Source organism: Vicia villosa, linkage group LG1 (assembly GCF_029867415.1).
Source record: "Vicia villosa cultivar HV-30 ecotype Madison, WI linkage group LG1, Vvil1.0, whole genome shotgun sequence".
Lineage (NCBI taxonomy): Eukaryota > Viridiplantae > Streptophyta > Magnoliopsida > Fabales > Fabaceae > Vicia > Vicia villosa.
Window position 1 is genome coordinate 10,160,996 of NC_081180.1, and position 15,730 is coordinate 10,176,725.

General features: G+C 36.2%; 1 protein-coding gene across 1 annotated transcript; it reads left to right on the plus strand.

Moving 5' to 3' along the window:
• The first annotated feature begins 10,421 nt into the window (after nt 1-10,421).
• Nucleotides 10,422-12,900, plus strand: LOC131646395 (uncharacterized). Its single transcript, XM_058916458.1, has 2 exons — nt 10,422-12,042; nt 12,125-12,900. The coding sequence occupies exons 1-2, from the start codon at nt 10,422-10,424 to the stop codon at nt 12,898-12,900; spliced, it is 2,397 nt and encodes a 798-aa protein (XP_058772441.1).
• Nucleotides 12,901-15,730: the final 2,830 nt, after the last annotated feature.

Consider the following 15,730-nt stretch of genomic DNA (forward strand, 5'->3'; position numbering starts at 1 on the left):
GCAGGAGTGTCAATGATCATACTTCCACGAATATCAGATATTTCCAAGTTCAAACGTTTAGCACAATCCAATGAAATAAACGAGTGAGTTGCTCCAGTATCTATTATTGCAATTAAAGGAGTGCCATGGATAAAACACGTACCTTTAATCAATCGATCTTCTGGAGTAGTCTCTGAACCTGATAAAATGAAAACTTTACCCCCAGTTTGATTCTTCTTCGGCTTAGGACACTGTGGACTGATATGGCCCTCTTCACCACAGTTATAACAAGTCACAGTCCTTCCTTTGCAGTCAACAGCAATGTGGCCTGCTTTACCACACCGGTAGCACTTTTTCTCTTCACTTTTGCACTCGTGAACACGATGTCCCGGTTCCCCACACTTAAAGCACTTAACAGGGGCACTAGAGTCTCCCCCACTAGGCTTCTTCCAACTTCCAACTTTATAATTACCTCTACCATATGGTTTACCACGGTCCATCGGCTTCTTCCCTTTCTTGTCTACTAACTCGCGGGAGTGAGATGACTTCAGCTTGAGGTTATCCTCTTCATAGATTCTACTACAATCTACCAAATCAGCAAACCGACGAATCCTTTGGTACCTGATTCCCTGCTTAATTTCATCACGGAGACCATTCTCGAACTTAACACATTTCAAAAATTCGCTCGCTTCATCATTGTTATAGTGGATATAGTACTTGGCCAGCTCAACAAACTTTGAAGCATATTCCGGTACCGTCATATTACCTTGTGTCATCTCCAAAAACTCAACTTCTTTCTTTCCCCGAATATCCTCAGGAAAGTACCTCCTCAGGAATTCTTGCCTGAATACAGCCCAAGAAATCGCTACACCTGCAGATTCGAGTTCATCCCTGCTAGCCATCCACCAATCATCAGCTTCTTCAGACAGCATGTGAGTCCCATACCTCACCTTCAGATTTTCAGCACAATCGATCACTCGGAAGATCCTTTCGATCTCCTTCAGCCACCTCTGAGCGCCTTCGGGATCGTGCGTGCCTTTGAACAAAGGAGGATTGTTCCTCTGAAAACTGTTCAGCTGCCTGTCAGCACCAATACCAACTCCATTGGCATTTCCTCCCAACACACCAGCAATCATGCCCAGAGCCTCAGCAATCGCATCGTCGTTTCTTCCTCCTCTTCCGACCATTGTTCTGCTAAATATCAAACAATATTCATTAGAATAAGAAGTATCGACAGTGTCAACCTTACACTAATCGTATACGAAGGATTAACCGACTATAAGACTCTGACTCAAACGACCGACTATGCTCTGATACCACTATTGTAACACCCTTCTAAACCCCGCGGAAAATTTTTCAAAAATCAGAGTAAAACATGAGGAAGGGCATTACAACTCCAATAAAATAAATAAACATTCATGTCATGCCATATAAGGAACGATAAACCAAAATTATTCAGGTAGCATGTTAACACAGCGGAATATTCTTAACAACTGAATAATCAAACAACCGGAGTCGTAGACTCATAATTCAACCATAAACCATAAACAAAACAGAAGTTTATCAGCCAATTCTAAAATAACGTTCCCGGTGTTACACGACTAGAGCATGACACAGACCCAACCAACTCTAACGAACTACTTGACGAGCTAATCCTCACCAAGTACACAAGCTACTCCTCAATCTGAAAAATAACAACAGTAAGGGTGAGTTTCATTCACATTAACAAATGTTATAGGAATATAAACAATACAACTTCATCCATACATTATTCACCCAAATCAATTATATTCAGATAGCATAGCAACATTTATCAAATACAGTCACAATTACCAAAATACACGCAAATTGCAACATTGAACAACTTCCATTCATGTTACAATTATACACAACAACCTAATGCAATGCAACTAAATGCATGTGGTACCAATCATGGGATAACCCATCTCACCGATCCACCACCATAAAGATTCGGCTACTTCTCTCACTAATTCCGCACAATAGGAATTAGCTACCGTTGTCCCACCACCATAAAGGATACAGCCCACAACATGATTATGAAATGCATGCATCAACCACGACATGCTCATCATTAATATCCACCAACAATTCATAATCATTCATGTCACAACATACAAGCATAATAATATCACAACCATTTGATATTCACCAAACACAATCCACAAAACCAACAAAATGATTTTTCAATTATAATCCCCTAATATACATCATTAAATAGGGAAATAATTCATCTACCAGGCCCTCGAAACGGCGTGCAAAAAGGATTAACGGTTTAGAAGTTACGGATTTTTAAAATAAGTATTTTTCCAAAAAGCTTCAGTGGTAACCGGTTACTCCAATTCAAGTAACCGGTTACTACCTTACGGAGTAACCAACAAGTCTATTCGTAACAGCGGTAACCGGTTACTTCAAAACCAGTAACCGGTTACTGCCTCCCAGCAGAACCACAGAACACAAATTCCAACAGTGGTAACCGGTTACCCCAACTCAAGTAACCGGTTACTTCACAACGAATAGGCCATCTCAGTGACGTAACCTCAGGTAATCGGTTACCACTCCCCAGGTAACCGGTTACCTCGTACCAGAAACCCCAAAACTCCATTTTTCAGCACCTGCAACAATTCCAATCCATACCAGAACGTACCACAACGTATTGCAACATCAAATAGCACCAACAAACACGAAAATACACATTTACACATACTTCTAATCATGCTTTAACATCATTATTCAACACCAATCATCATTCACAACATAAATTGAACCAAAGTTCTATAAACCCCAAAACCCCAAACACCGACACATAATCCAATTCAGAATCCTAACATACGAATTCAATCGAATCATTCATAATACCCATAATAGAGGTTAATGAGAAGAATCCCCCCTTACCTCGATGTCGAATTCTTGGATGCTCTTTCTCTTCGCACTTGCTCTTCTCCCAATTTCACGTTCAATCTTCTCTTCTCCCTTTTTGGCTCTCCTTTCACAAAATACTTCTCTTTTCTATTTTATGAAAATATAACTTTATTTTAGAAAAGGGCTTTACAACTGGTACACCCCCAACTGCTACTAGAAACACTGGCCCATTAGCCTTATTTCATCCATATTTCCCAATAATCCAATTAATTCTAATATTTAATAAAAAACATTAATTAAATTAAATAAAGAATTTTATGGGGTGTTACAGAATGCACAAAAAGATCTAGACAAAATACTAAACTTTTAACATCGGTTTTGGAAGGACCAAGTTAGAGTAAAGTTGATCAACAATGGAGATATGAATACCATATACTACCATGGACTTGTCAAGTTTAGACAACTTTATTAGGGGATCAATAATATCATTCATAAAGACCATGTTTTTTTATAATTCTGAGGATATTAATCAAGAATTCTTTTCATATTACAAAATTCTCTTTGCATGTAACTTTACCAACAGTGGATCTATGTGAGGTGGAGGTATAAACGCCAATTAATTTTGATAATGACATCTAATGGAAATTTTCAAAGAATCTTTTAAAGATGATAACTCTATAAGTCAAACAATTTTTTTGGATGTTGATAGCTCTCTTCAGATAATTCTTTGTGACAATTAACAAAAGAGGAAGTTTATTGCGACTGTCCAATAACCCCATGATGATGGCATCTAATAAAAAATATACCTATGCTTGGCGTTCTAAGGTGATCAGTTTAAATTGTAAAAGAGCAAGAGTAAGTCTTGAAGTACCAGAGAAATCATACATAGACACAAAATATTTTCAAACTCTCTATTTTTATTTTAAAAAAAAATTAAAACTTATCAAGCCATATCAGGAATTGATTAAAAAGAGTCCTTGATCATTTAAGAAAGATAACTCACAGTCTAATCTATTAATGACTTGGTCTAATAGATTAAAGCAAGGAGAAATAAATTCTAATTTATTACAAAATCTTTTAATTGATTAATTCATATATTCGTTTTAGGGTTTCTATTTCTGGATTGTGGTTGCCGCCTTTTGAAGTGTTTATTCGATTAAAATATGTGTTAATCAATTAAATCATTTAATTTGTCCCATGAATCATTCCTTTTTTGGGCCAAAATTTCTTCTATATAAAGGAAGCTTCTCCAAATTTTGTTACATACTAAATTTCTGAATAGAATCCTCTATATTATTATTGTTCTTTCTTTATTGAAGAAATTGTTTTTATGAGAATCTTCATAGTGGTGAAAGACTAAAAAGCTCTTATGAGAATTGTATTATAACTGATATTATACTGTAGAAATGAAACTGAATATAAAGAGCCTTGATGCTTCCACGAATGAAGCACTTATGTCATGTCAAAATATACCATTCGGAAACAACCTTGCTGCCACAAATGATAACCATCAAATTGTTATAGCAAAATAAGTATAGAAGGACAATTGTTATCAACAGTTGCATCAGAGTCTTGACATAGAGAAATATCATTCTTGGGGCATTTCTGATAACACTCATTAGAAGTTGGCTTCCTTTATATAACTATACCAACTCTGTTAAGTTTATTCTTGTTGATATTTACCACTTCCCAACACATTGTTAGTGCCTTCATTTCCTGTAAATTAACTCATAAAATGTCAAAATTTATACACCAAATTATAAATGCTTAAAAGAGACAGATAATAGTGTGTGATGTTATTTACCTTTCCATATTTCTACATCTTTAGGAAGCTTCTAATAAATAGAAGTATCAGATTATACAAAGAACATAGTAAAAAAAGTTGCATTACTAACCACGCTATGTTGTTTGGTTTCTACTGGCACCCTGCAGAGCACGGAAGTATTTGTTTCCCTCTTCTCCAACTATTATCGCCTGCTTGAACTCCATCCCTTTCGATTTCCCTTGCTTCCCCGACGAAAACTCGCTAGAAAAAGGACCTGAAGACGAGATCGACAAAGGCGATAACACCACATCAGCAACCGACCCGTCTCAACCTCATAAAGTTGGAAGAAACAGAATATGAAACACATATTTAGCTGATATGTCGCAGAAAAAATAGTGAGTTCTATTTATTTATCTTATAAATTCTTAATAAGAGTACATATCCAATAACGTGTTCATCTACAAAAATCAAATATAGGTTAAAATTATAAATTACAAAGTCATTCCAAACTAACCATTACATGTTGTTTGAGTTAACAATCAAAAGGACATACCACTCCAAATTTGAAATCTGCACATATAAACAACATTAGAAGAAAATAAAGAGAAATTTGAAACCAAATATGTTTTGGAATAGTAATCTTCGCCCGCCGCGAACCTACACTGACATAGCGCAGAACCTACTCTTTCAAACAATCCACTTCTTCCTCGGACAACCTCTCCGCAAAAACCTATGAATAACCCTTGATTCAAATACCAAAAAGAAAGAAAACCCTAAAGTTAAATTTTTATAACTTTCAAACCTAAAAGTATGTTAACCGATTCACATAGTTTGAAACCCTTAAATCTCAATCTAACCGATTTACACACCGTAAAATATTCTCTGAAAGTATGTAAACCGCTTCATACCACACTGCAAATAGAAACAAAATATAAACAAAAGAAACTTTAAGGATACTGGGCAAATCTACACAAAGGGAACTTAGAAAAACTAAATGGAAATCAACTACAAAAGAGAGTTGATGAAGCAAGAAGGAAAGTATTCTTCTATGGCAGTAGCTGAAAGTATGTTAACCAATTCGCACAGTTTGAAATCCTAAAATCTCAATCCAACCGATTCTCACACCGTAAAATATTCTCTGAAAGCATGTAAACTGATTCATAAACCGTTTGATCTCACGGTTGCTTTTGTTGTTGTCGTCTTGCCATGTAAACTAGACGAAGCACATGGATGAAGAAGAAGATGAAGCCAGAAGTAAGAGACATAGAAAAAGAGAAAATGGGTCTGTTTAAAAAAGAGAAAGAGAGAATGGGCTTGTTGGGGAGAGAGAGAGAGAGAGAGAGAGAGAGCAGGTGTACTTTCAATAGGTTTGTGAAGAAAGAAGTAACTTAGTTGGCAAATTCTAGAAACGTAGTGCAATTTGAAAAAGTAGGCTGGTTGCATTAATTGTTTCAGTTCAATAGTTAAGCTAAGGGCACCAAAAGACAGGTTATCAAACGGAAAAAAACACTTCAAAGCATGTAATTAGTACTTCCAAAACCAAAAGACCAATTGAATAGTTAAGATAGGGGGTACAAAAAGACACGTTTTTATAGAAAAGTGAGTATGTGTCATTAGAAGAGGCAAGGACATTTATGGCATTTCCAGAGCCATCAATATTTTTATATGGTAAATGTCCATATTCATTCAGGGCCAACGCAATGCAGGTGCAACTTGTGCTACCGCCCTGAATCCTAGATTTTGCTGGGTCCAATAACTTTTTTTTAATTATCAAATTAATATATTTTTGTCATATTTTTTAAAAATAGATATAAAATATAATTTATTTTTAAAATCTATTTTTCACTTTTTTTAACAAGTAGAGAATCATACTTTATTTTTAAAATCTATGATTTTATACTATTTTTTTAATAAAAATTTGATATAAATTCATATTTTTTAATTTATTTTTTAAATTAAAATAGGACCTCTGAATCAATTAGGTCAGAAAGTATTCTTTAATCTTCAACTTTCATATGTATTGTAAATTAAATATTTTATATATGTTGTAATTTAAATATTTGATAAATAAATTATAATTTATTTTGATAACTACCCCAATCTTTTTAGTCCGAGACTTCTAGTACAAATAGACCATATGAAATTAAAAAGGAGGATGAATGATGATCACTAATCAAGAAAATATAAACAATAATTAACCCCCATAATATAACACGCAACTGCGGTTAGTATATATTTAATTTAATAATTTACAGTTTAAATTTGAGAGTGCAATGCAACACTCCAAACCAAACGTTGAAAACAAAGACACAATAATTGATAATTTAACGTCTAACAACAATTATAAGGGTTAATGTCAATAGCGTAAAGTATAGAATTGTCATGTGAGCTCAGATGCATTAATGTATTAATCTCCGGATTAAAATCTTAATTACCGCCTAAGTTATCGCACAAGGAAAGAAAGCAAACCCTACCTCATAGTAAGAATTGCATTTTTACTTTTAATTACATCAATTTCACCGTTCATTATGGAGAGAAAACAGGAGAATCATTGTTTGTTGTGGGCCTAGAAATGATCTCTTTCTTGATGTACTTCAATTCGCATGGTGAAGACCAATTATTGTGCTTTGTAGTGAAGAGTGGGAACTAAGTAACACATAGAAAAAACTAGGAAGCAAAAATAGAGGATTTTTTTACCACTATGTCACACTTATGGAACTTTAATACCAGAATGTCACAAAGTGAAAGAAAAAAAATACCAGAATGCCACACTTCCAGTTGGAGTTCGGCCAGGCCTTGGACGGACTGGAAGAGGGTTTTTTTGGCATGTTGGGGTCCGGCCAGGGGTGGGCCGGACGCAAACTAACCCTTTTTTTTCGTTTTTATTTTATTTTAATTGAATTTAAAGAATTATTAATTACAATAATTATTTTTTATTATAATTAATGATTAAAATATAATAAAATATAATAAAAAACATTATAATATAATAAAAAAAAAATTATTTGCCAATATTTATTTTATTCAATACATAAACGGGTACAAGGAAAAAAAGCCTATTTTTTCTTGGGCTTTGGTTGGACCATATGACCCCCAGTGAGACATTTTTTGAGTTTCTTTGGTCTCGTACCCCTGCGTAACGGTTGATCATCGTTTGGTGGAGGTTGCCTTTGTGGAGAATCGTCGCTTGAAAGATCATCGTTTTGATGCGACAGACCATCATCCATAAACCTAGCCAGTTGTTCTGGAGTTATTGTCGGTAAATTATCAAGTATTTCATCATCAGTGATGTCAACGAGTGGTTGATTTGAAGCCACAAAGGTTTGTGGCACTTGTGCTTGAAAGGATGGATAGTAGGCATTTGCAGTGTCAAATGTATGTTGTGGTTGGGAGAGTGAAAGCGGTTGAGATTGGGAGTATGACTGGTCGAAGTCGGGTTGAGGGATTGGGGTGTTACGTAGCGGTGGTCGAAGTGTTGATTGTTGTTGATATTGTTCTTGGTGGTAGTAGTAGTTTGTTTGGGGGGTTGAGGTGTAAGGGCTTGGAATTTGAGATGGTGTGGCAAAAAACGTGTGTTGTTGTGGGGTTTGAGTGTGTTGGTATGTTTGTGGAAATGAAGATGTTTGTTGTTGGAATTGTGTTTGTTGGAATTGTGGTGTTGGTTGGAATTGTGGTGTTGGTTGGAATTGTGTGGTTGGTTGGAATGATTGTGGGATTTCTTGATGAAAGGTGGTATGTGGGGTTGATGAAGAGGAGGCATAATGACGAGGGTCTGCCAAATACGTTTCTTTCGACAAATATATTAGTGGAATATTTCTTAACCATTGCATATATTCATCGGTGTGGCGTAAAGTAGTACTCACCTCACCTGTCATTATTAAGTTTCTTCTATCTTTCCACTCGTTGTTCTCGTGAATGTTCAAATCTCGATAAGCACAATCCTTTACATCGTTCTTCGTTATGGTGTGGTGATCTCCAAGACACCTCGGCGGTTGAGGGATGTTTTGAGTAAACCCAAATTGAAGCCTAACCCTGTCGGCGTGATGCATTTCCACAATATGAAAACAAATAATATATGTAGTTGCACTCCACGCCCGAGCTTCTCGTTGAGTGCAACGTGGATATTTTTCGTAAGGCCTCCACAAAAACTGTAAGACATAAATAAATATAAGAGTCGTATTCACGTAGATGAAAGATTTAATATATGGCTTGGAAAAAAACTTACATCTCCTTGGACCATGTGATCCAAAATGAAACGATATCCATCAAGATAAGCATTTGAAGATGAGAAATACTCCATACCTCGTTGTTCAAATCTTGCATATTTAAAAAGTTCAATTAGAAATATGCGTTAATTTAGTGGAAAAATAAATATATAGAATAAAAAATTTACCTAGTGGCGTATGGATAGGATGGAGCAATTTCACTCCTTGGAGCAAGTCGTGGAATGCGATAGTAGGTCCACACAGCGAGAATGAGTGAGCAGCCTCCAACACTCATGCATCCTACACGACATGCTTTGCACATCTCCCTGTAAAGGTAAGACAAACACGCAGACCCCCGACTATATTTGCCGCATTCATCAAAATCTTTGACAAATTTGAACCAAGAAGAATGCAACACATTACGAGATTTGTCAGGAAATAAAACTGCAATCATACTTAAGATATATAATTTTGCATGCAGTATATTTTCCTCCTCGGTTTGTTGAGAATGTTGTTCTAACTCAATCAACTCGTCGTGGATCCATCTCAATTTTACCGCACCCTTCACCCTATCACTAAAAGGTTCTATGCCTAAAGCATCGACACATGCATAATCAGGTCCTTCGGTTTCACCTACTACAGCCCTCCCATCTATGCGGAGGCCAAACAACATATTTATATCCTCTAGTGTGATTGTACATTCACCGGTTGGCAAATGAAACGTGTGTGTCTCGGGCCTCCACCTCTCAAGCATCGCAATTACAAGTTTAGAATCAACACTTCTAAAGTTGATTTTGGCGACACGTCCAAAACCGGCCCGTTCCAAGTAAGGCTTGATGGACTCACTTGGCTCCCTATCAAATAGATGATTATGTAGTCTAAACCTTTTAGAATCATCCTATACAAAAAATATATCATTTTGTTAGTATACAAAAATAATAAACTGTGAAACTTACGTATAAGAAATACTAGTAACAAAACGTACGTATGCAGCCACGTTCTCCCTTGTTCCTCTATGATTATCTCCCAAAGCAAGCAAACCAGACATGTTGTGTGATTGTGGTAGTGGTAAACAAATTGTGTGTTTCAGATGAATATGCAACTTTAGAATTTGGAAGATGTGATGAGTTTGGAGTGATAATGAGAGGTTGAATTTATAGTCAAAGTGAATGCATTGTATAAACCATTGGACTAACAAGTGTAATGCATGCAAAGAAGGGGCATTCTATTATCCAACTTTATTACAATCTCTTGCATGCTTCTACTATATGATGGGATTGCACACTGGTTGATGGGACAATTGCATGCATGCATGCAACGAAAAATGTGCCTCCTTGTGGTCCGTCCCACCCTTGGACGCACGCGAACCAAGCATGTTTGGGTTCGGCCAACCCCTGGACAGACTCCCTTGTGGTTCGGCCAACCCCTGGTTGGACTGAAACTTGATTCGTCCTTTGACTAGACGGACTCCCTACGTGTCCATTTTTTGGTTGGCACAGTTTAAATACCACTTTGATTGAAACATATATAGCAACACACATTCAAACACAAAGAAAAATTATTTGTTTAGATAAAAATTATATTAAAACTGAATGGCTCAGAGAAACATTATTTGTTCAGTGCATTACAATGGTGTTATCAGTAACGATCTAACCAACGGTTTTTCGTTTAGCAATACCGAAACAAAACGTTTCAAAGTGCATTGTAGAGCCGATTTTATGCATTTGAAGGAACGGATTGAATCAAAATTGCAACTTCCTGTAAGTGAAATTATTTATCGACTACCGTTATTTACTGGAGACAACGGTAACATTTTTTACGTCATGAAACAAATAGAAGACGACGATGGCGTTAAAGTGATGTTCGAATGTCACAATTTGTTTGCTCCTCTTGAATCAGTCAAGCTTTATGTTCGCATTGTTAGTCCTGCAGTTAACCAATCGCAAGAGTGGCATTCACATCAATACAGTATGAGCCAACCCACTGATGAAGAGCCAACACAAAATAACGAACCATTTATACCCAACGAACAAGTGGACGAGTACAGTGAAGATGAAATACAAGAAGTGCAATATGAAGATCTTTTTGGTGATGACAATGACCCTGATATTGTTGTATCGTCGCAGCCTACAATTGCACGACCGATTAGCATGTACGCCCCACCGGATCCCATGCGAAATATCTGTTTAGAAGAGGCACAGTCTGAATCAATATTTGGTTCGCACAAAACAAACTATAGTGATGTTGATTTATATGAGGGAATGGAGTTTGAAGACAAGGAGGCGTGCGTTGCTGTTATACAACATTGGCATATCACCAATAATCTTGATTATTGGGTATATAAATCTGATAAGAACAAATATGTCATCAAATGCACGAATCCAACTTGCCAATTCAAATGTAGAGCATCTGTTCGCAAGAAGAATTCCAAGTGGACAATAGGTAAGTTGAGTGGACCACATGTCTGCACAACCACTTCAATGTCGCAAGACCATAGACAACTTACCTTAGATATTGTCTCTCAATGCATCAGAGATCTGGTTAACACCGACCCATCAATTAAGGTAAAGCTCATAATTTCTCATATAACAGGAAAGTATGGTTATAATATATCTTACAGGAAAGCGTGGATTGCAAAGGTAAAGGCCATAAAATCCTTGTATGGAAACTATGAGACATCTTACAATGACCTTCCACAATGGTTATTGGTAATGAAAACACATCTGCCTGGAATGATAATAGACTTGGAAACGTTACCTGCATTTTCAAACGAAGGAAGCCAGTTAGGTGATAAGATGATATTCCATCGTCTATTTTGGGCTTTTCAACCATGCATCAATGGTTTTGCTTATTGCAAGCCAATTGTTCAAGTCGACGGAACATGGTTGTATGGAAGGTACAAAGGGACATTGTTGATGGCTGTGGCGCAGGATGGGAATGGTAACATTTTTCCAATTGCTTTCGCTATTGTCGAGGGTGAAACCAAGGACGCTTGGAGTTTTTTCCTTCGCAATCTAAGAAGCCATGTGACACCCCAACCCAATCTATGCCTAATATCAGACAGACATCCATCGATTAAAAGTGCCTATGATGATCCTGCAAATGGATGGAAAAATCCTCCGTCTTCACATGTCTACTGCATTAGGCATATCACACAAAATTTTATGCATGCGATTAGAGACAAGGAACTACGTAAAAAACTCGTCAACATGGGTAATAGTCTAATTGATCTTTGTGAAGTACATTTGTCAAATGATCTTTGTCGGTTTCTTGACTTGTTTATTATTTGTAACAGGATATGCATTGACGGAGTCAACGTACAACTACTATAGAACTGAAATTCGTCAGACAAATAGAGATGCTTTGGAGTGGATTGAAAATATCCCCAGGGAGAAGTGGGCAAGGGCGTTTGATAGAGGGAAACGATGGGGACACATGACGACTAACCTTGCAGAAGCAATGAACTCTGTGCTAAAGGCAACCAGAAACCTTTTAATAGCGTCTTTGTTTTCGGCCACATATTTTCGGATGGGAGCATTATTTGGTCAACGTGGACATGAATGGACAAAGAGGTTGACATCAGGCCAAACTTTTACAGACAAGTGTATCAAGGGGATGACTGAAGAAGTCAACAAAGCAAGCAGTCATAATGTTTATCAGTTTGACCGGGAGAGATTCTATTTTATGGTGGCCGAAAGAATAAACCGCAACGATAGTCGACCAACTGGTACTTACGGTGTTGATCTGCGAAAAAGAACATGTGATTGCGGAAAATTTCAAGCGTTCCATTTGCCTTGCTCACATGTGATTGCAGCATGTGAAAGTATACGCCAAGACTACACCATTCACATACCCGACGTGTTCAAGATACAGCATGTTTTTAAAGTCTACCAACAAAGCTTCCAGATCCTCCCACATCAAGACAATTGGCCGCAATATACAGGAGCTACTCTTTGTCATGACGAAACTATGCGTAGGAAAAAAGAGTCCGCCCTAGTAGTACTTGGATTCGAACCGAAATGGACGACGTGGAAAAGGAAAAGAGAATGTGTGGGATATGCCGTGAAGTAGGCCATATCCGAAGTAAATGTCCAAATGTAGTAGGCCCGTCCAATAGGCCTCCTTAATGTTTACTTCAAATAGCTTTATGAATGTAATATAATGTCTTTTTAATTGAGTTTGCAACCATCAATGACTAAAACAACGTTTCACATTAAGCATAACTAAGACAACATTTCACATTACTAAAACAACATTCAATGACAACAAAATAAAGACAGCCACAAATAAAACAACAACACAGAAAACAATTAAAACGACCTCACAGGAAACAAATAAAACATATTCTAAGAGATTACAACCATCAACACAATATCATGTGGTCCTAGCATCATCATAAGGACACCAGCGTCATTTTTCACGGCTCTCCAAGAACGAGTTACTACTCCATTTGGGCCTTTCTCCATGACCAACCTTTCAATTTTCCTTATCTTTTCACCCTCGAGAATGTTATCGTCTAACCATCCGATCAAGTGCCTCTGTAGATGCTCGAAAGTTTGGGTGTTCCATAGTTTGATCTTCAACGAAGGCTTTGTTGCTGGAAAAAATAATGTTGCATCTCTCCTCATAGGTGGAAACGTTGGAAGGGGTTCAGAAGACATCTCCAATAGTAACACTAAACCTTCAATTGTAACTGGTGTGAGTGCAAATGTGGCTGTACAATCTTATTTATAGGCAAAAAATTAATAATAAAATATATGTCCTCGTCCATCTATTGGCAGAACCTACACATGCTCGTCCATCTATTGGCCGAACCTACACATGTTCGTCCAACCCGTGACTTACTCATATTTTTAATAATTAAAATAGCCTTTTTTTATTTTTTATTATTTTTTATTATATTTTAATCATTAATTATAATAAAAAAACAATTATTGTAATTAATAATTCTTTAAATACAATTAAAATAAAAAAAAAACGAAAAAAAGGGTTAGTTTGCGTCCGGCCCACCCCTGGCCGGACAAAAAAACTCTCTTCCAGTCCGTCCAAGGCCTGGCCGAACCCCAACTGGAAGTGTGGCATTCTGGTATTTTTTTTTCACTTTGTGGCATTCTGGTATTAAAGTTCCATAAGTGTGGCATAGTGGTAAAAAAATCAAAATAGAGAATAGGTTTTATTAAAATTTTGTTGTTTTCTTCAATATTTTGAAAGGATATAAATGGAATTAAGGGAAATAAAACTTTTTTTTAGTTATAACTAGGTATTGCAAATAAAGTCCGCAAAAATCAGGACGAGGCGGACATAGTTGAGGATGTAGACTTAAAATCTAGTCTCGCTCTGCAAAAAATGAGGGTGGGATTGGAAAGTCTGCGGACATTGCACTTTTTAAGTCTAAAAACACAAAAATTAACGTAAATGCATGTGTCTGCAAAAGTCCGCGTAAAAAACTTGACGGAACATAAACTCTTGACCCGTCCCGCACTAAAGTACAAATAAAACATAAATGCCCAACGGATTAGACCCGTTTTGTCACCCCTAACTAGAGCTGTCAAAATGGGCTAGCCCACATGGGCCGGCCCGCCAGGTCCGAAAAATTATAGGGTTTGGGCTTAAAATTAGAGCCCATATTTTTTAGGGCCTTTTTAGCCCAGCCCTAAAAAGCCCGCTACCCATTAGGACTAGCCCATATGAGCCGTGTGTAGCCCATTAGCCCGCATAATTATAAAATTTAAAAATTATATATTAATATTTATATTGTTTACTCCAAAATATCATATTGATTTTTCTTTTCTCACTAAATTTTATCTCTATTCTATTCGGTCTTTCACTTTTAAATTTAATACATTAATATAATGAACATTCTTATATTGTATTATGTTAGTTTTCCCGTTATTTTAACTATTCAAGTATTATTTTATACAATTTGGACATATATTGTATTTAAAAACACATTATAGTATTTATAAGAGATAGTATAGTACTTAAAAATGTATTATATTTAAAATGCTATAATTTTTAATTTTAGTTATAATAAATATTATGGAGTTTTTATTATAATTTTTTTAATTAAAAAAGCCCGTTTAGGACCGGGTAGTCCGAAGCGGGTAGAGATCCTCTCCATTTCTTAAAAGAAATGGAAGACTCCATTACTATAGTTTTGAGTATATAAAATTAAATAAATGTGAAATAAATGTCACATGTCATGAAAATACGTGATATTTATATACAAAACTATAATAATGGAGAAAATGGAGAGAGAGAAAAATGGAGAGGATCTTGACCCGTCCGAAGCCCATCTAGGGTCGGGCTCGGTAGTAATTTTGGAGCCCATATTAAATCGGGCCTTTTTGGCCCAGCTCTAAAAAGTCCAGGACCCGCTAGGACCGACCCGTTTAGAGACGGATAGCCCATTTTGACAGCTCTACCCCTAACGACCCGTAAATAAAAACTACGTCAACAGATTTCAATTAAATGAAATGACTTTAGAAATAGTTTAAATAATGTTAATTGTTTTTAGTGTTTTGACGAGTATGACTAACTTTTTTATTGTGAGTCAAAAAATTTAACGAATATGACTAACTTTTTTATTTTGAGTCGCAAAAAAATGGATTAACGAAGGTCCAAATTCAAAATTTTAGATGGCTATGATGTTATAATGTAAATGGGTCGCTCTTTCTAATTTTAGTCGTGAAAAATCATTCTTAAGAAATTTGAAAATGGTTTTGGAATAGTATACGAGTTAATTTTCGGATGTTCCCTAATACATAGTAAATACATATCTTCATTCCGACAGTATACAAAATAATATTTTATCGTGAATAGTAAAACGTGTAATAGTAGCGGATTCCAGCCTTTTTGACAAAATAAGGGTTACAATTGTTAATTTCTCTAAAAAATATGT

What these genes read in the sequence shown, in the direction of transcription:
- LOC131646395 (XM_058916458.1), top strand. Translation starts at nt 10,422, where the DNA reads ATGGCTCAGAGAAACATTATTTGTTCAGTGCATTACAATGGTGTTATC. An exon ending in TAAAAAACTCGTCAACATGG is followed by an intron (nt 12,043 to 12,124) that starts GTAATAGTCTAA and finishes TATTTGTAACAG; the next exon opens with GATATGCATTGACGGAGTCA.